The following is a 17089-nucleotide window of genomic DNA, read 5'->3' on the forward strand; positions in this document are numbered from 1 at the left end:
CCCCCCTTAAATCTAACTTTCATTTTGTTTTCCTACAGACCTCGCCTTGGAGTTACTCTTCACAAAGTGGTTATGGCTGGAGCCCTTTATCTATTATTTTCTGGCATGGAAGGTGTTCTTAGAGTCACAGGGGTCAGTAATAACTGCTTGAATTTTCCCATATACCACAGATGCTCTTGTCTTTATTGACTCAAAAGCTAAAGGAGAATCCCAGTGCTATGCTGAAAGAAAGGAACTGAGCCAGTGAAGTGGTTAAACTCTTGAGACTGTGGTTATAGATACTGACAGTTACTTTAAGTTTGATGTCTCCTCTATTAATTGGGATGTAATTCTGTGTATTTTGAAATAATTGTAATAGTTTTCTGATTAGTCAGGTTACAGCCACTGTATTCTGCCTAGACCCGAGTGTGTAATAGTCCAGATTAGGTAGGGCTAGTTGCAGATGCAAACATAAAGATTGGGGTCACCTGGCCATGAGACTTAAAAAAGACAAACAAACAAACCAAACAAAAAAAAAACCCCAAACAACCACCCCACCACCACTCCAGTTTTGGAGGCTGTACCTGGGGTAATGCATGTTAGTGGTGTTGGCACTTGCTTCACTAAGAAGTATGTTCAGGATGTGGATTTCTGTTGTTCTGTTTTTGGTATTTTGGGATAAGATATTTAACATGTCATATATTTGGTACTTTTTCAGTTTTTCTATGACACTGTGGCTCTGATAGCAAACTTGGCCCTGTCCATGATTGATGCCTGTATTATTTTGTGGATATCCTTTTATAAACTGCAGAATGCTACAAGCTTATTCACAGCTTATTATTTCTGCCTTACACTTAAAAGGAATAAAAGGTGTTTTGCTTGTTTCAGTTGGGACTTTGATAGTTTTTGATGTACACAGAGGGAATTTTTGCCACTTTTAGCCAAACTTATGGCTGCCAGTGAGGCATTCAGTTTGTCCATAGATAGTGTAAAAGATTTATCTCTAACAAGCTGATTGCTAGTAATGGAAGTGGCTAGAGCACATGGTCACAGTCACTGCCTCAGCAGAGGCTCCTTTTAATTGGTGCTAGGCTGACTTTGTCTGGAAAATTACTTCTTGCCTTGCTGGTGGAGAACTGAGAACGGACAGTGTGGTATTATCAGTTCCTCTCTGTGCATTGGGCTAAACTCTTGGTTCAAACCCTCTGTTTCTGTAGTAAAACTTGAAATACTGTGGTGGAGTATTTGTGGTTTCTCATGAAATAGCCTGACCCTCCTCACTTCTTCTGTACCTTGTTTCCTTTTCAGTTTGTTCTTATTGGCTCTCTCTTTGTCTCCAGGCCCAGAATGATCTTGCCTCCTTGGCTTTTATTCCCCTGGCTTTCCTAGATACTGCCCTGTGCTGGTGGATATCCTTCACTATTTTACTTGGTGGGGTGTGTTTTCTTTCAAATTTGTATTTTTGGGAGTCTTCTTGGCTGAACTCTTTTAAATCAGCTTCAAGTATATGTTCTTTTAACTTCTGGTAGAGTTAATAGAACCTCTGTAATTGAGTGTTGAGGTAAACTTCTGCTACAGCTGGTGCAAGTAAAGCTAGGTAACCAGTAGAAATTTGTGTTAGAGCAGCTCCTGAACATAGGTTAGTTAAGTCTGTCCATTATCAGTCTGTTCTGATGTAGCTCAGTAATGGTACCATAGTAGTAGCCTTTGGAGAACAGACTCAGTTTATGTTTTGAGGAGAAGGTTGCTTAGCAGCATCAAATCTAAAATTATGTAAAATTTGAACTCATCTTGAAATAGGTGACAAAATGGGGTAGTGTTAACTTTCTGGTCTCTTGGCATATTGCATCCAAATAACCATAATCTTGTGTGACTTTTTAGCAACTGCTGTCAAATGCTGAACTCAAAGCCATGTATAGCAAAATCCCTACAAAGTGTTTTTAGTGGAAGGCAATCACAAAACTTTTAAAAATATGAACAGCTTGCTGCCCAGCCATGACAACCTCAGTTCTCTCCTACCATGATGTCTCTCCTAAGCACTTGTTTTGTCACTATGGAAATAAAATTTCAGACAGAAGGGTCGAGACACTTATATACACTAATTGGATTTTAACTTAGTCCTAGTTCAGACTTGATTTTCCATTTATTGGATGTGTATCTGACACTTTCCTGGAGGAGTGAGCCATAATCCAGAAGAGGTGCTTGGATACCATTTTTGTGTGACAAGAGTTCTAGGTGTAGATGACTAAATAGCATTAAGGGGATGGATCCTGCTTTTTGGTACCTTTGTCATAGGATGAACTTCTGCTGAGTCTGTGGCTCATCTTTTTGGAGGGCGAAGTGTGTGGGTGGGAGAGCTGTTGATTGTAAGATCTGTGTCCTCCTAAGTCTGTGACCAGCTTGTCCCTTCAGAGGCTTTCCTTGACTTTCCATACATATTCATCAGCTTAACTCAAACAATGAAACTGCTAAAACTTCGAAGGAATGTTGTGAAACTCTCTTTGTATAGGCACTTCACCAACACACTCATCTTGGCAGTAGCAGGTAAGCAGAAAATTGCATTAATCGAGTAAGAGCATTTGCTATTTCCATATATGGCTTGATTTGATCCTTAAAGCAGATTTTTTAGTTTGGTGACCTTTCTGTAAATTCAAAGTATTTGGTGTTTCTAATAGTTGACACATTTCTAGTAGTGGGTCTGTGCCAAGTGTTATGTTGATACTTCAGAGGCAGTGGATTATTAGTCCTGGTGTTAAGATCAGGACTAATAGTCCTGTGCAGCTGCTCTAATGAAGTACTTTGATCCCTCTTAAAGTTGCTGGGGGCAAAATATTATTATCCTATGCTGTTAACTTCACAGAGGTAGTTTTTGTCAAAATCGCAGTATTTGTACTGTGGGGTTTTTAAGATGTCTGAACACCAGATAGCTGAAGACCAGAGTGATTCTTGGAAAAACAGTATTCTTGGTATTGTAACATAATGCCCTCTGTATTGTGGAAGAATACAGATTCAGATTCTCTTTCCATTTGTAGTAGTGATGAACTGAACTTCAAGAATAATTCTGTTGGTGCTTCCAAGTGTTCAGCTCCACATCTATTTGGAAACACTATCCATACGATGAGCAGAAAACTTCTAAGGACTGTGCTTTTTTATTTAAACAAACAAACAGAAAAGTGCATTCCTTTTAATCAACAGCTCTGATTAAATTCCTTTCAGCATCTGGTTCTTAGTCATCATAGAGTACTTTAGTGGAGGGAAGTCTCATCATCTAAAACTGTGGTGAGAGCATAGTTTGAGCATTTCAGCTCTTGTGGGTCAAGATCTGAATGCTTACGTATTCAGGCAGATCAGATGGTTCAGTTACTTCAAGGTAGACTTTATTTATCAACTGATAATGAAACCATGGTTTGGAGGCTAGATGAAAGTAATATAAGAATAGTGAATAGGGATGAGGAGTTGGCGAAATACTTCATGCTTGATTTATGCCTTGTGTCTCTGAAGAACCAAGAGCAAAATATACTGGCTAGATTACCGTATAAAGTCAGTGCAATAGATCAATCTTTTTTCCAAAACTAGTAAATTGGATTCCAAGAATTCACTATTCAGGTCTTTGCCCTTTGTTTGGGAAGCACAGTCCTGTTAGTAGTCTATTCAGATTAACATGGTTTGTAGTAATAAGCAGCTTCTTTGTTTTAATATTGCAGCATCTATTGTATTTATCATCTGGACCACCATGAAGTTCAGGCTGGTTGACTGTCAGTCGGTGAGTTTATATTGAATGCTTTCAGCAATTGCTGCCACTTGATAAGTTTTACATTTGGCATTGTAAGAAGTGAGATTGGGCATTCTAGAACAGATTTTTCTGTGAATTATGTCTAGAGTAATATACCATGTGCTAAAATCCTCATTGTTGTGGTAAGGAGCCCCTTTGTCAGATGCCTCTAGTTCACCCCTTTGTCAGATGCCTCTAGTTCACCCCTTTGTCAGATGCCTCTAGTTCACCCCTTTGTCAGAATGCCTCTAGTTCACCCCTTTGTCAGATGCCTCTAGTTCACCCCTTTGTCAGATGCCTCTAGTTCACCCCTTTGTCAGATGCCTCTAGTTCACCCCTTTGTCAGATGCCTCTAGTTCACCCTTGGAAAGAGCTGAGGACACAGACTCTTTCTTAACTTTTTCTATTTGTGCTGCTGCCTTGACAGGACTGGCAGGAGCTATGGGTGGATGATGCCATCTGGCGTTTATTGTTTTCAATGATCCTTTTTGTCATCATGATTCTCTGGAGACCATCTGCTAACAACCAAAGGTACAGCTGTTCTTAACTCTTTCTAAAAATGCTGTTTTTCAGGAATGCTTGCTTATCCGAAGTAGTACTGGTGGGTGATTTTTAGTTGCTGTATACTGATCTATGCGGTTACTAAGCAGCATGTTTAGGGGGTTGAGGAAGAGTAAGTGTAGGAAGTCACATAGATAAAATTCAATCTGTTCCTGGTGGTGGACTTAATCAAATGTTTGTCACTTCTTTATAAATATGTAGTTTAGCATAAGTCTTCAAAACACTAAACTACACAAAATAATCAAGTCATGTGAATGTTGGTGTAATGAATCTCTTGGGTGACAAGAGTTAATATTCTAAAATAGTTTTCATTCTTTCCCTCCTAAAGGTTTGCTTTCTCACCACTGTCTGAAGAGGAGGATGATGATGAGCAGAAAGAGCCAATGTTAAAGGAAAGCTTTGGTAAGAGAAAAATTTTTTTCCACCTGATTTCAGTGTTGAAGAGACACTTCTGTTGAGGGAGGTCTCTTGTTCTCTGACGAAAAGTTAATTACTGCTGTAAAAGCAGAGTCAGTGCTTCCCTTTTGCCACTGATTTATGCAGTTGTAGAGGAAACATTGGCTTTATGGTTTAGTGTTTACATTGTCTGTTTAACTGCGGTTTTCAGGTGCCACTGAACATACTGCTCCTGTCGTGGTTCTTTACTGTGTCTGCTGGACTTCGTGTTATTAAATACGTGAAGTCGTAGGTTTGGATCCAGTCATGACAAGGATCTCTCGGATATTGTTGCTAGGCAGTGGTTTAGTTTACAGTTCTTTTTTAAAATCCAATTTAAGGATTTTCATCTATTATCTGTTCTCTTGAACTTTGCAGTCTTCATTTCCCATATTGGGCCTACTGCAGGAATGTTCAGTGTAAACATACGGATGAATATGTTTATGTATTCATAAAATTACATATGAATGAATGTTACATAGGAGTCCTGCTCTATAACACTAGGTTGCATCTTTTTCTCTGCTCACACCCCTCCCACTATAAAATCCATTCTCATCCCTGCCTCAATCTCCCTACTATGTCTATTATAACAATACTATATAAGTTGTATAAAAGGTAGGGTGACACACCCACTGCTGCTCTCTGTCCACAAATCAGTTCTGTTGGATATATCAGTGCTGTTTGACTTCGATGCATTTGCCAAATCAGCTATATCTGGCTGGCTGCCAGGCTGGGAGATGCATGTTGCTTCTCAGCTTTTAGTGAACGAGGTGGCTGGTCAGCAGTTGGTAGGTACGTAAATTTTGGGAGTTGCATGTATCTCAGAATGGTTGAGGTTGGAAGGGACATCTGGAGGTCTTCCTGTCCAAACCCCCAGCTCAAGCAGGGTCACCTAGTTGCTTGTCCAGGACTGTGTCCAGATGGCTTTTGAGTATCTCCAAGGATGGAGATTCCGCAGCCTCTCTGGGGAACTGTGTCTTTGAGTTCTATGCTGCTTATATTTATCTTAAATAAAAGGACGAGAAATTGGTATTTCTTAGTTTTTCCTGAATTTTGCAATTTTACCTATGTACTCTACCTGTCAGGAAAAATACTACAAGCCTTTCAAAGGGAAAGCATTGTCTTAATGATTGATGCCAGTGCCAGCAATAGAAGCCCATAGACTGGAGAAGGATCACAGGTGAGCAGGAGGGCACCCGAAGAGAGCAGCACAAAGGAATTCTGGCCAGTAAGTCAGCTTCATCAGGGGCCCAACTTAAATGCCTCTATGCAAATGAAAATAGCATGGGGAATAAACAAGAGGAATTAAGAGATGTGTGCACACCTACAATCTTACTGGCATCACAGAGATGTGGTGGGATGGTTCCTATGACTGGAGTGTTGGAATGGAAGGATACAGGCTCTTTAGGAAGGACAGACAGGGGAGATGAGGAGGGGGTGTCACACACCCTCTATGTCAGTGACCAGCTGGAGTGCATGGAGCTCCGCCTGGGGATGGATGAGGAGTCAACTGAGAGCTTTTGGGTCAGGATTAAAGGGAAGGCAGGGACAGAAGATGTTATAGTGGAGGTCTGCTACAGGCCACCTGACTAGGAAGACCAAGCAGATGAGGGCCTCTGTAGACACACAGGGAGCAGCACTTCACAAGCCCTGGTCTTGGGGGACTTCAGCACTTTGGTATCTGTTGCAGGGACAACACAGCAGGGTGTACGCAATCCAGGAGGTTCCTGGAATGCATTGATGGTAACTTCCTTCTCCAAGTGATGGAGGAGCCAACGAGAAGAGGTGCTATGCTGGACCTTAGTCTTACTAACAAGAACAGGCTGTTGGGGAATGTGAAGCTCAAGGGCAGCCTTAGCTGCAGTGACCATGGAATGGTGGAGTTCAAGATCCTTAAGTCAGTGAGGAGGGAGAGCAGCATGTTCATTACCCTGGACTTCAGGAGAGCAGACTGTGGCCTCTTCAGGGATGTGCTTGGCAGAGTAGCATGGGATCAAGTCCTGGAGGGAGGAGGGGCCCAAGAAAGCTGGTTAATATTCAAGGATCACCTCTTCCAACCTCAGGAGAGTGGATTCCAACAAAGAGGAAGTCAGGCAAAAATGAAAGGAGGCCTCCTTGGATGAACAAGAAGCTTCTGGACAAACTCAAAGAAGCCTACAGAAGGTGGAAGCGAGGACGGGTAGCCTGGGAGGCATACAGAGAAATTGTCCAAGCAGCCAGGCATCAGGTTAGGAAAGCTAAAGCCCTGATAGAATTAAATTTGGCCAGAGATGTCAAGGAAAATCATAAAATTTTTATAGGTGCAGGATATAGGATGAAAGGAAGACTAAGGAAAATGTGGGCCCCCCTCTGGAAGGAAATGGGAGACCTGGTTACCTGGGACATGGAGAAGTGTGAGGTACTCAATGATTTTTATTTTTTTTTTTTTTTTGCCTTGGTCTTCACGAGAAGTGCTTCAGCCACAGCACCCATCACACAGAAGGCAAAGGTGTGGACTAGGAGAAGGAAGAAAAGCCCAGTGTAGAAGATGATCAGGTTCGAGACCATCTAAGGAACCTGAAGGTGCAAAAGTCCATGGGACTCAATGAGACGTGTCTGCAGGTCCTGAGGGAACTGGTGGATGAAGTTGCTAAGCCACTATCTGTCATATTTGAGAAGTTGTGGCAGTCTGGTGAAGTTCTCTCTGACTGGAAAAAGGGAAACATAACCCCCATTTTTACAAAGCGGGGAAAAAAAAGAAAACCCAAGGAACTACAGGCCAGTCAGTCTCACCTCTGTGTCCGACAGGATCATGGAGCAGATCTGCCTGGAAATTATGCTAGGGCACATAGGAAATACACAGGTGATTGGTGACAGCCAATATGGCTTCACTAAGAGCAAATTGTGCCTGATGAATGTGGTGGCATTCTGCAACGGGACTACAGCACTGGTGGATAAGGGAAGAGCACCTGACATCATCTACTTAAACTTTTGCAAAGCTTTTGACACTTTCCCACATAATGTCCTTGTCTCTAAATTGGAGAGACACGGGTTTAACAGATGGAGCACTCGGTGGATAAAGAATTGGCTGGGTGGCTGCGCTCAAAGAGATGTGGTCAATGGCTCAATGTCTGAGTGGAGAGCAGTGACAAGTGGTGTTCCTCAGGGGTTGGTGTTGGGACCGGCGCTGTTCGACACCTTTGGGGACATGGGCAGTGGGATCGAGTGCACCCTCAGCAAGTTTGCTGACGACACCGAGCTGTGTGGTACGGTCGACACCCTGGAGGGAAGGGATGGGCCATCCAGAGGGCCTGGACAGGTTGAGACGTGGGCCCATGCAAATCTCATGAAGTTCAACAAGGCCAAGTGCAGGTCCTGCACATGGGTCGGGGTAATCCCAAGCACAGACACAGGCTGGGTGATGAGTGGATTGAGAGCAGCTCTGGGGAGAATGACTTGAAGGTATTAGCAGATGGAAAACTGACTGTGAGCCAGCAATATGCACTCTTAGCCTAGAAAGCCAACCATGTCCTGGGCTGCATCAAGAGCAGTGTGGCCAGCAGGTCAAGGGAGGGGATTCTCCCCCTCTGCTCTCATGAGACGCACTCCCCCCGCCCTGCAGTGCTGTGTCCAACATAAGAAGGACACGGACCTGTTCACGTGGGTCCAGGGGAGGCCACAAAGATGATCAAGGGCTGGAGCACCTTCCCTGTGAGGACAGGCTGAGAGAGTTGGGGTTGTTCAGCCTGGAGAAGAGAAGGCTCCAGGGAGAACTTATAGTGGCCTTCCAGTATTTAAAGGGGGCTACAGGAAAGCTGGGGAGGGACTCTTGAGTAGTGTAGCGATAGGATGAGAGGTAACAGTTTTAAATGGAAAGAGGGCAGACTTAGACTAGATATAAGGAAGAAATTCTTCACGGTGAGGGTGGTGAGACACTTGCACAGGTTGCCCAGAGAAGCTGTGGCTGCCCCCTCCTTGGCCGTGTTCAAGGCCAGGTTGGACGGGGCTTTGGGCAACCTGATCTGGCAGAAGGTGTCCCTGCCCGTGGCAGGGGGCTGGAACTTGATGATCTTTAAGGTCCCTTCCAACCCAAACTATTCTGTGATTCACTTCTCTGTCTTGCCTCTTTTGACTTAAATACTGAGTGAACGCTCAACACTTTCCCTTACAGTCTATGAACAATTATATTTTAGTTATCCCAATCTCTTTTCCTCCTTTTTATCTTCAGAGGGAATGAAAATGAGAAGTACAAAGCAAGAACCAAATGGGAATGCAAAAGCAAACAAAGCTGTGAGTATGTCCTCCCTACCTTCAAAAGATACAGGTCTCTCTCTAGTTTGGTTGCCCCCCAGTAGTGCCTCATAAATATGTGAAGTGTTCAGCCTATAAATGTGAGTTTTCTGGTTTGCTTCAGAGTTGGAGTGAGTCAAAGTATCATATGCTTACAGTACTTCTGAAAAGAAAGTAAATACAGGTTTTTTATCTAATTTCCTGTAAGTGCAATGGAAGCTTTAGAATTCAGTCTGTTCTTTAGGAATTTTTGCACAATCCAGTATAGACAGAACTGTATAATACTACATTCTTATAATGAATAATACATTATTTTAACAAGTTTGTCAGGCTGAGAGGGAAGTTGAGACACATTTTAAATAAACTAATTGCCTTCTAATTTTAATTTGTGATTCATAGCTACCTAAATAGTTTGGGTGAAACATTTTTTAATATATCTGCATTTTTTACATGTGTCTTATAAGCAGAGGTGGTTTTGCATTCAGCTAGGAGGTAGAAAACATGTCTTGGAATCTTTAATGGAATTCATGCATAAATTTAACTGGAAAGAACCTGTAGGAATTCATTACAATAGCAGTAATGTTTTTGTCCTTAACATTGTTTTTTTCTCAAAGGTTGGTTGCAACTGTATACTACTTATCTGAGGATTACTTGAAAATCAAATTTTTCTAGTTTGGGGACTGGTGAGATCAGAAAGGGTCAAGTGTTTGGGTGTTCTGAATTAGTGCTCCTCAGGTAGAAATGAGAAATCTGACGATACAGTTTCACCTACTGTTGCAAAATCTAGCTTATGCTTTTTATAATAATTTTTCATCTAAAACATCTAAAGAGAATGTTCTTTTGTGGGAGACTAAACTAGATTATTTAATTAACCAAAGTGTCCTGAGGGCCTGCTTTTCCTAGTCACCATTAGACTATTATGGAGTTGACAGTAAGTTATAAGTGGGTGGGTTTGGTTTTTTTCTTGGAATGTGTTTTCTGTAATTCAGAAATCAAATTGAAGGTGGGGTTTTTGGTGGGTTTTTTGTTTGTTTGGATGTTTTATTTTTCTTGAACTGAGTATAAATACATTGGTTTTTTGTTGAGTAGGCTGAGAACAAAAAGGCTTGCATGTGACAGCATTTTGGGAAAACTGACTTTTGTTTCCACTTAATTTCTGTCTTTGTAGCAGGAGGATGACCTGAAGTGGGTAGAGGAGAATGTTCCTTCATCGGTGACAGATGTGTGAGTATTTTTATAGTCACAATAAAAGCAGGGTCCTTGTGCACAGGAACACAAATACATTAGAATGCCTTACAGACTTGTGTGCTGCGCTTACATGAGCAGATACTGAGTTCAGCCTGGAATTGGCCTCTGACTTCTTAGCATGTTTCCCCTTGGCTTTGTGCAGTCTGTCAGACTTACAGTTCACGCCACTCTCTCTCTCTTTAGTTCTCTGAGAAGTCCTTTTGAGTGTCTTGCCACTGAATAATGTCATTTAGTTATCAACTGTATTTGGAGTATCTGTTGAGCAATTTTACACTTCTGGCAATATAGTCAGCTATGTAGGCAGTCCATATCCTGCTTTTAATCACTTCTACATCATAAAAATATCAGTATCTGTGTCTAAATTTTTCACAGCAAAACAGTAGTTCACAGATTAATTATGTCCACAAATCTGAACAGGTAATTTTGGCAGAGGTGCTGGATTTAAGTACAAAACTCTGCTTGAAGTTAGTTAAAGACGAGAAATAAAGTGAAGCTTCAAGAGGTTAAAAAAGTGCATTTTCTCAATTGGATTTGTTTTTCCCAGTTCCAGTACTTAGTTTTTGAAGAATGATAGGATTCCTTAAGCAAACAAGAACTAGACTGGTATACACTAGGAAAGGGTACTTTGAGGTAGTCTGCTGCAGGGTTTTCTGTTCTTCGAAGTATGATCAGGGTTGTGAAGAGATGAGATCCAAATAGAAGGAGATCTATTGCAAATGAAAAGGCTATGGTATCACTGTACTTTGATGATTTTTAGCCTGTGTTTTTACAGTATGGTCCCATATTGTCAACGTTTTCAGTGTAGTTCAACAGTGTTCCTGTATGAATGTGTGGCTTATGTCATGGCAACTTGGAAATTGTTCATCTGGTAATAAGACACTTATCATAGTGTTCATAAAAAAACCCACTAATTTTAAGATCATTGAGGATACTTCTTGAGGTCTTCCTCCTTTGTCTTTTGCTAATATCTGTTTAATTGAAATGTCTATCTTCAGTATTGTTCTCCTGTGCCCTAAAAAACTTAAAGTGCAACATAAGGCTCATAATGGTTGTTGATAATATGCTTTCAGTAGTGCTCTTAATTCTCATAACTACTTTTTTTTTTTTTTTCCCTCCCCACTGCAGTGCTCTTCCAGCTCTTCTGGATTCGGATGAGGTCAGTAAACAAATCTTCAGTTCAAATTAGTCTTCTGACATGCCAAAGGAGTCATAAGTCAGCTGTTAAGGACTTGGCTTATTAGAACTGGACTCACAAGATCAGAGAAATACTATAACGGGGGGAAGGATAGTGGGGACAACCATAATAGTGTATTCTAAAAGAAGTGGTATCTCTGCTGTGTAAGTTGGACTCCTGACTTAAAAATGCATATGAGTGTGTGTTTGCTGTGAATGTGCAAAACTTACTACCTTATTTCTGAATAACATAAAATTGGGGGAAATTACAACACTGGATGTTTTATTTTCCAGGAAAGAATGATTACACACTTTGAAAGGTCCAAAATGGAATGAAGGAGTAGCTTTCTGCTATTGGAAGTGGGGATGCCTCTTTTAAAGTTGCTTGGGTGGAGCAAGTGCATCCTGCTGACTTGTTTCTTGATCTCAGCCTTGGAAGTTTGATGCTTTATTGTCATGAGGGCGTCTCTCGGTGGAAGAAGTTCACAAGGACATTATAAACCTTTTGGAAATTTGAATTTACAAAGTTGCTGCAAGTTTGGATTTGTAAACAGTTTAAATGTGTATTATTCCAGCACCTTCTGTAACTTTTCAAATATTTAATCTGTGAAACTAAAATTCCTAATGTCTGCTTGAGGAGTTTATATTTCAATGTTACAACTGACACTTAGAAGTGAACTGCCTGTACCTTTTTGGGGGGAGGGTGGGGACAGATAGAAATAAGCATTGAAGAAACAGGCCCATTTTCTGGTAGATAATGGCTTACTGCTGTTGTGTCCAACATGAAAGAGAGGTTTTTAGAGAGAAGCTCCTGTTAATGAAGAAAATGAAGATGCCAGAAAGGAAATATTTGGAAAAGTTACAGTGATACAAGTTTTTAACAAAACCAAGTGCAATTTTATTCATAACACTGTGTAAGAAAGATTTTCTATTTTAAATGCCATTGACCTATAGGTAACAGCTGCATAGAGCTAACACTTGCTGTTGTGGCACATCTCATTGCCGGCAATGTGGTGGTTGCCTGGAAAAACGATTTGCCCCTACCTTCGATGTGTTGCATGATTTAATTTCAAAAAACAAAAAAACCCACAAAAACAACAGAAACCAAACCACCAAACCCACTCCTACAGTGCTCCACAAGTGCTTGACAACTCATGTTAAGCAGATAGTAACTAGAGGTTTCAGCAGAACTCTTCTCCCTGCACATGTAACATCCCTCACCAAGAAGTCCGCGCTCTTCTATGAGGAGAGGGCATTGCTTTCTGGGGGTGCATGCACTGCTTACCTTACTTGAAAGATGCTTTAGTGGGAGTCCACAGTGCTGGGATAGTTCTGTTCCCAGTGTCTGTTTAGAGTTGCTTCCCATGTAAGTGATGTGATGGGTGAGCTTTCTTTCCCAATTGGTGCCTGTGGCCAAGAGGTACTCTGAGATCACTGTGTTTCAGTCAAGGTTGCAGATTTCTATATAATTGCTTTTTGTTTCTCCTTTTCAAATGAAAAAGAGCTTTTGGACAGTGTTCTGTTTTTATTCTATGCTTGGCTGTAGAGGCTTCATTTGCAATAACTTACACCATTGTGGACTGTATGACAAAAGCTCTAATTTGGGTTTATAACCTTTACAACTGGTAATTACCAGGCAAGCAGCAGCACAGCTGGACTTCCAGGGGGCTGATGTGGTGGCTGCTGGAATGGCACAGGGAGTCAGCTATGGTTCTTCACTCATAGCTATGTCAGCAGAAGTGAACTTGTGCCTGTACTTCATTCATTCCACTGTAAGGTCTGGTAGCTGAGCTCTAGTTCATCTTTATCAGCAATTTATGCTGAAACATGGCACTTTACAGTAGAGTAGCTGAGGCACAAGTGCACAGTAGCTTCTGCTAGCTGTGCTGTGGGAGCAGCAAACCCTCGGCAGAGGGGCAAAAAATAAAAGCTGTGGCTGTACCACCTCAGCCTGCCTTTGCAAGAGTTGCTGGAGTTCTGCCATCCCCTTTAGGCCACAGGTAGAAACTTTAATTAGAAAACACTTCTAATTTGCTATGCTTAATTGATACAGATGAAAAGAAGTTACCTCCATGTCCTTTTGGGGAGAGGAAATTTTTGTGAAATAAAGCTACACGCAACTCGCTATTTAATGGGTATTTTGGTTTTTAGTTATTTTTAAAGTCCTATTGTTTTGGGTTGTTTGGGTTTTTTTGACACAACTTGGGAAAAATGTTCTCTACTCAAAGCACAAAAGAAGTTTGTATGTACTATTTAATAAAAGCTAGGCCAAGAGTAGAAAGGATTACGTTGTGTCCTTCCACTTTTTACTACCTGTTCTCTTCCATGAAGGTTAATCTCTACACAAAGCTCCCTCACTTTTCTTTAACTCCTTATTGCATGGGATTTATAATGCAGTTATTCCCAATAGTGCCTTTTTTTTTTCTTGTTAAGCTTGACAATAGAGTGCAAGTCTGTCATTTGAAAAGCTAATCTAGATAGGGTAAATCTTAAATTTCTGGACAAAAGTGAAATCTCTGAACAGTTTCCCTAATTGCATTCACAGTTTAATAATTTAAAGGCTAAAATAATTCTAGTAGCAGTGTGGTGCTTTCAGCCTACAACTACAGTAGTCTTGGGCAGTCCTTTCTGCCTTCTACCCTCTGTCCCTGTAGTAACTTACATCAGGATTTGAAGTTGTCCTGAATTCCCCAGGGGGCTTGTTGGTTCTTTAGTTAGCTGTCCTTGTTTTTCCACTCATTTGGCAGAGTTTCTATATCCTTGGAAGGTAGCATCTGCTTCCTCGCATGCAGCAGGCGTGTGCTGTGACTTCCTTGTTTGCAGTCTCATGGAGAACTTGTATCAGAGCCCGGTTCCAACAGTATCATGCAGGCTATACCACATGCACAGCTACTCCCACAATTACAACTGCTGAGGAGGTGGCTAAAAGCAGTAGAGGAGATGTGGGTGAGGAGTGAACGGTATGTGTGCAAGGGAGTTGCATCAATGTGGCCTCTCCCCAGTCGCATGTTCTGTCAGATGCGGTGGTTCTACTACAGAGATCTTCACCTCTCCTGATTCCTGGTTTGGCTCCTAAAGACATGGGGGTTCCATGGCTTGTCAGGAAAGCTTTGTCAGCAAGCTAGCTTGCTAGAATGCATGAAACCAGAAATCCTGCAGGATTGTTACCTTTAGTTATGTAGACAGGGAAGACAATTCAAATTTATATCCATTCTTTCAAAACAGGTAATTTTAAAACAAACTGTACAGACTACTCTGAAGATTTGGTGAGTGGGAGACGGAAAAACCGTCTAAGGTCTGAGATTTACAGGAGCTTTTAGTGACTAGAATGGTGTGTGGAAGCTGAATTTTCTTTAGAAAATTTGGCTACTGACTTCAAGTATCTTCAACATGCTGTTCCTAATTCAGATAATGCTCTGCTTGAGGAAAAAAATAAACATCTGCCAGGAAGTCAAATATAGAGGGATTTTTTTAGTGTTCTTATGCCTGATTAGTTCTCTATGTGTGTGTATATTTGTAAGAAGTAGCCGTGCCACTACAGATGTAATCGTTGTAGCATGTGTATGCCATGCAGAAAAGGGAGAACAAAGTTAATAGTGAAGAAGATTATGCTGACCAGCTTTTCATTAGGGTGACAAGTTCCTGCTAGGAGCTCTGAAGGAGGGACTGAATAGTAAGAGATCACATGGCATGGTAAAGAATTGCAACAGGCCTGATAGGCACAGAATGAGTCAGGATCATAAGACCTGGGGTAGGGAAGGGTATGTTTGTCTTATTGTTGGGGCTTTTTTTTTTATCCCCCTGTCCACTTTATATGGCATTTTATGTTGTATGCTAAAGGAGAACTAAACAAAACCTGAAGAGGATGAAGCCTTGCACATAATTTGCACTCTGGTAAAAATAGATTACAGCCATTTGCAGGTGAAGCCATTATTAGCCGGTGTTTCTTTCATTAAATCGGTGCTCCATCCCTCTTCCTTTTGCAGGAATGCTAGGTGAAGGAGACGACATACATGCTTGAGCTGTAACTCCTTTGGCAATTTGCAGTTCTGGTATCTGTGAAGGGCTGTGACTTAGCGTGGTTTTGTGCCTTAGCAGGGTTTCATTCCTGAGCAGGAAAGAAGTTGGCTGCAAGAGTACCACGCTCGTCCCTCCTGTTCTGTGCTTCCATCACCCAGCGCAGTGTCTTCAGTCCCCGTTTGCTACAACAGTGGTCACTGTTGGTGAAGGTGCTCAGAGAACTCTGCACCGTGTGCTTTTTTATTTTGGTTCCTTCAGCTTCTTGGTCAGCGGGGGTGAGTGTTGCACCTCTCCACACGCAGCCCAAGTAAATGCAACCGTAACCTGTTCTGGAAGGGACAGGGTAACAAGTAAATATTTCCTCCTGGAAATTGAACTTCACTGGCCAATTTCATAGGATAACTTCATTAAAGTAAAATTTAGGCTCTCAGTAAATCGACATTTACTTGCAAGAGATGTTTTGCTGTTCTCACCTGGTTTTCTTAGGTGATGCTGGTCAATTTTGTCTTTATATACTGGCTGACTTTCCAACCTGCTATCACCTGGCAACCTGATACCAACACTGTTGAGGGCAGACCCCAGGCGTGCCTTGCTGCTGACCCCCTTTCCGGGCCGTATGAAGGTGCACAAGGGTTCCGTCGGGGCGAGCCGAGTCCCCTCAGGGGGACTTCAGTGTACCTGATGTACCCAAATCTATGGCCTGGTGTGAAAACTCCATCTGTGTAGGCTTCAAGAGGGACTATTATCTGATACGGGTAAGACTGGAGTTCAGAATACAGTGTTTAAGAAGATCTGGGTAACAGTAGACACTATGGAGGCTACTCCTGTACTCAGGGATTTATCTAACAAGCATTTATGAAAAACAGCATCTGGTACTCTTGCTATATGTGGTTTTGGAAAGGTCAGCTTAAGTCTGTCCTTTTAAATTGATGTTTTGTCAGGAAGCACTCTTCTGTTTATTGCTGTTGAAATCAGTCTTTGAAGCTCTCGCAGAAAAAAGGCATTGAAATTTTGGTTTGGCAGTGTTCCGTGTTAGCTCAGTTTGCATTTTATTTCATGTGTTAAGAAAGGCGATAACTCTAAAAGAGAAAAAAAGACCAAGAGTATCTCCACTTCTCATCCAATAAGCCAGATAAGAAGCTTAACCATTTTTTTTCTTTTTTTGATTCTTTTGCTGAACTGTAGTCATTTCAGTTTGAAAGTCTCTAAACTTACTGTTGGTAATTTAGTATTACAGTTTCCACTCAGGCTTCATTTGACAGCTATATTTGATTCTCTTTTCTGCCTTTACAATTGGCTTCTAATTGGGTGGGGTGAAGATGAAAAATGGGGTGAAGATGAGGTGCATCACACATATGTATGAACATGGGTGGCAACACTGCTTTGTATTCAACAGGAAAACAGCACAGTAATTTTTACAGGCACTTCAAAGTGACAATGCTCATAAGGGATGCTGTTCTGCAGCCCTCTCCTAGATGTTGATTCCCCATTCCAGTGATATGGGTAGTTTTGCAGCTGCTCAGGCAACCAGAATGGAGACTTACTGTCCAAGTATCTACTTGGGTTGGTTCTGGTGCTTGACCAACCTATCCTTGAGTGGCTTCATTTAACTAAATAGGAAAAAAAAAAAAA

At 41.6% G+C, this 17089-nt stretch overlaps 1 protein-coding gene across 1 annotated transcript in view; it reads left to right on the forward strand.

Annotated features, from left to right (window-relative positions):
* Positions 1-12076, forward strand: part of TMEM87A (transmembrane protein 87A) — a 25794-nt gene extending 13718 nt beyond the window's left edge. Inside the window, exons 11-20 of the mRNA XM_026849563.1 lie at positions 39-132; positions 1320-1388; positions 2415-2523; positions 3684-3742; positions 4179-4282; positions 4641-4714; positions 8955-9016; positions 10185-10240; positions 11390-11420; positions 11732-12076. Of these exons, the coding sequence (XP_026705364.1) occupies positions 39-132; positions 1320-1388; positions 2415-2523; positions 3684-3742; positions 4179-4282; positions 4641-4714; positions 8955-9016; positions 10185-10240; positions 11390-11420; positions 11732-11773 (700 nt within the window). The 3' untranslated portion in view covers positions 11774-12076. The remainder of the gene's footprint in view (positions 1-38; positions 133-1319; positions 1389-2414; positions 2524-3683; positions 3743-4178; positions 4283-4640; positions 4715-8954; positions 9017-10184; positions 10241-11389; positions 11421-11731) is intronic.
* Positions 12077-17089: the final 5013 nt, after the last annotated feature.

Source organism: Athene cunicularia (genome assembly GCF_003259725.1).
Source record: "Athene cunicularia isolate RWA chromosome 5 unlocalized genomic scaffold, athCun1 chr5_part1, whole genome shotgun sequence".
Classification (NCBI taxonomy): Eukaryota; Metazoa; Chordata; class Aves; order Strigiformes; family Strigidae; genus Athene; species Athene cunicularia.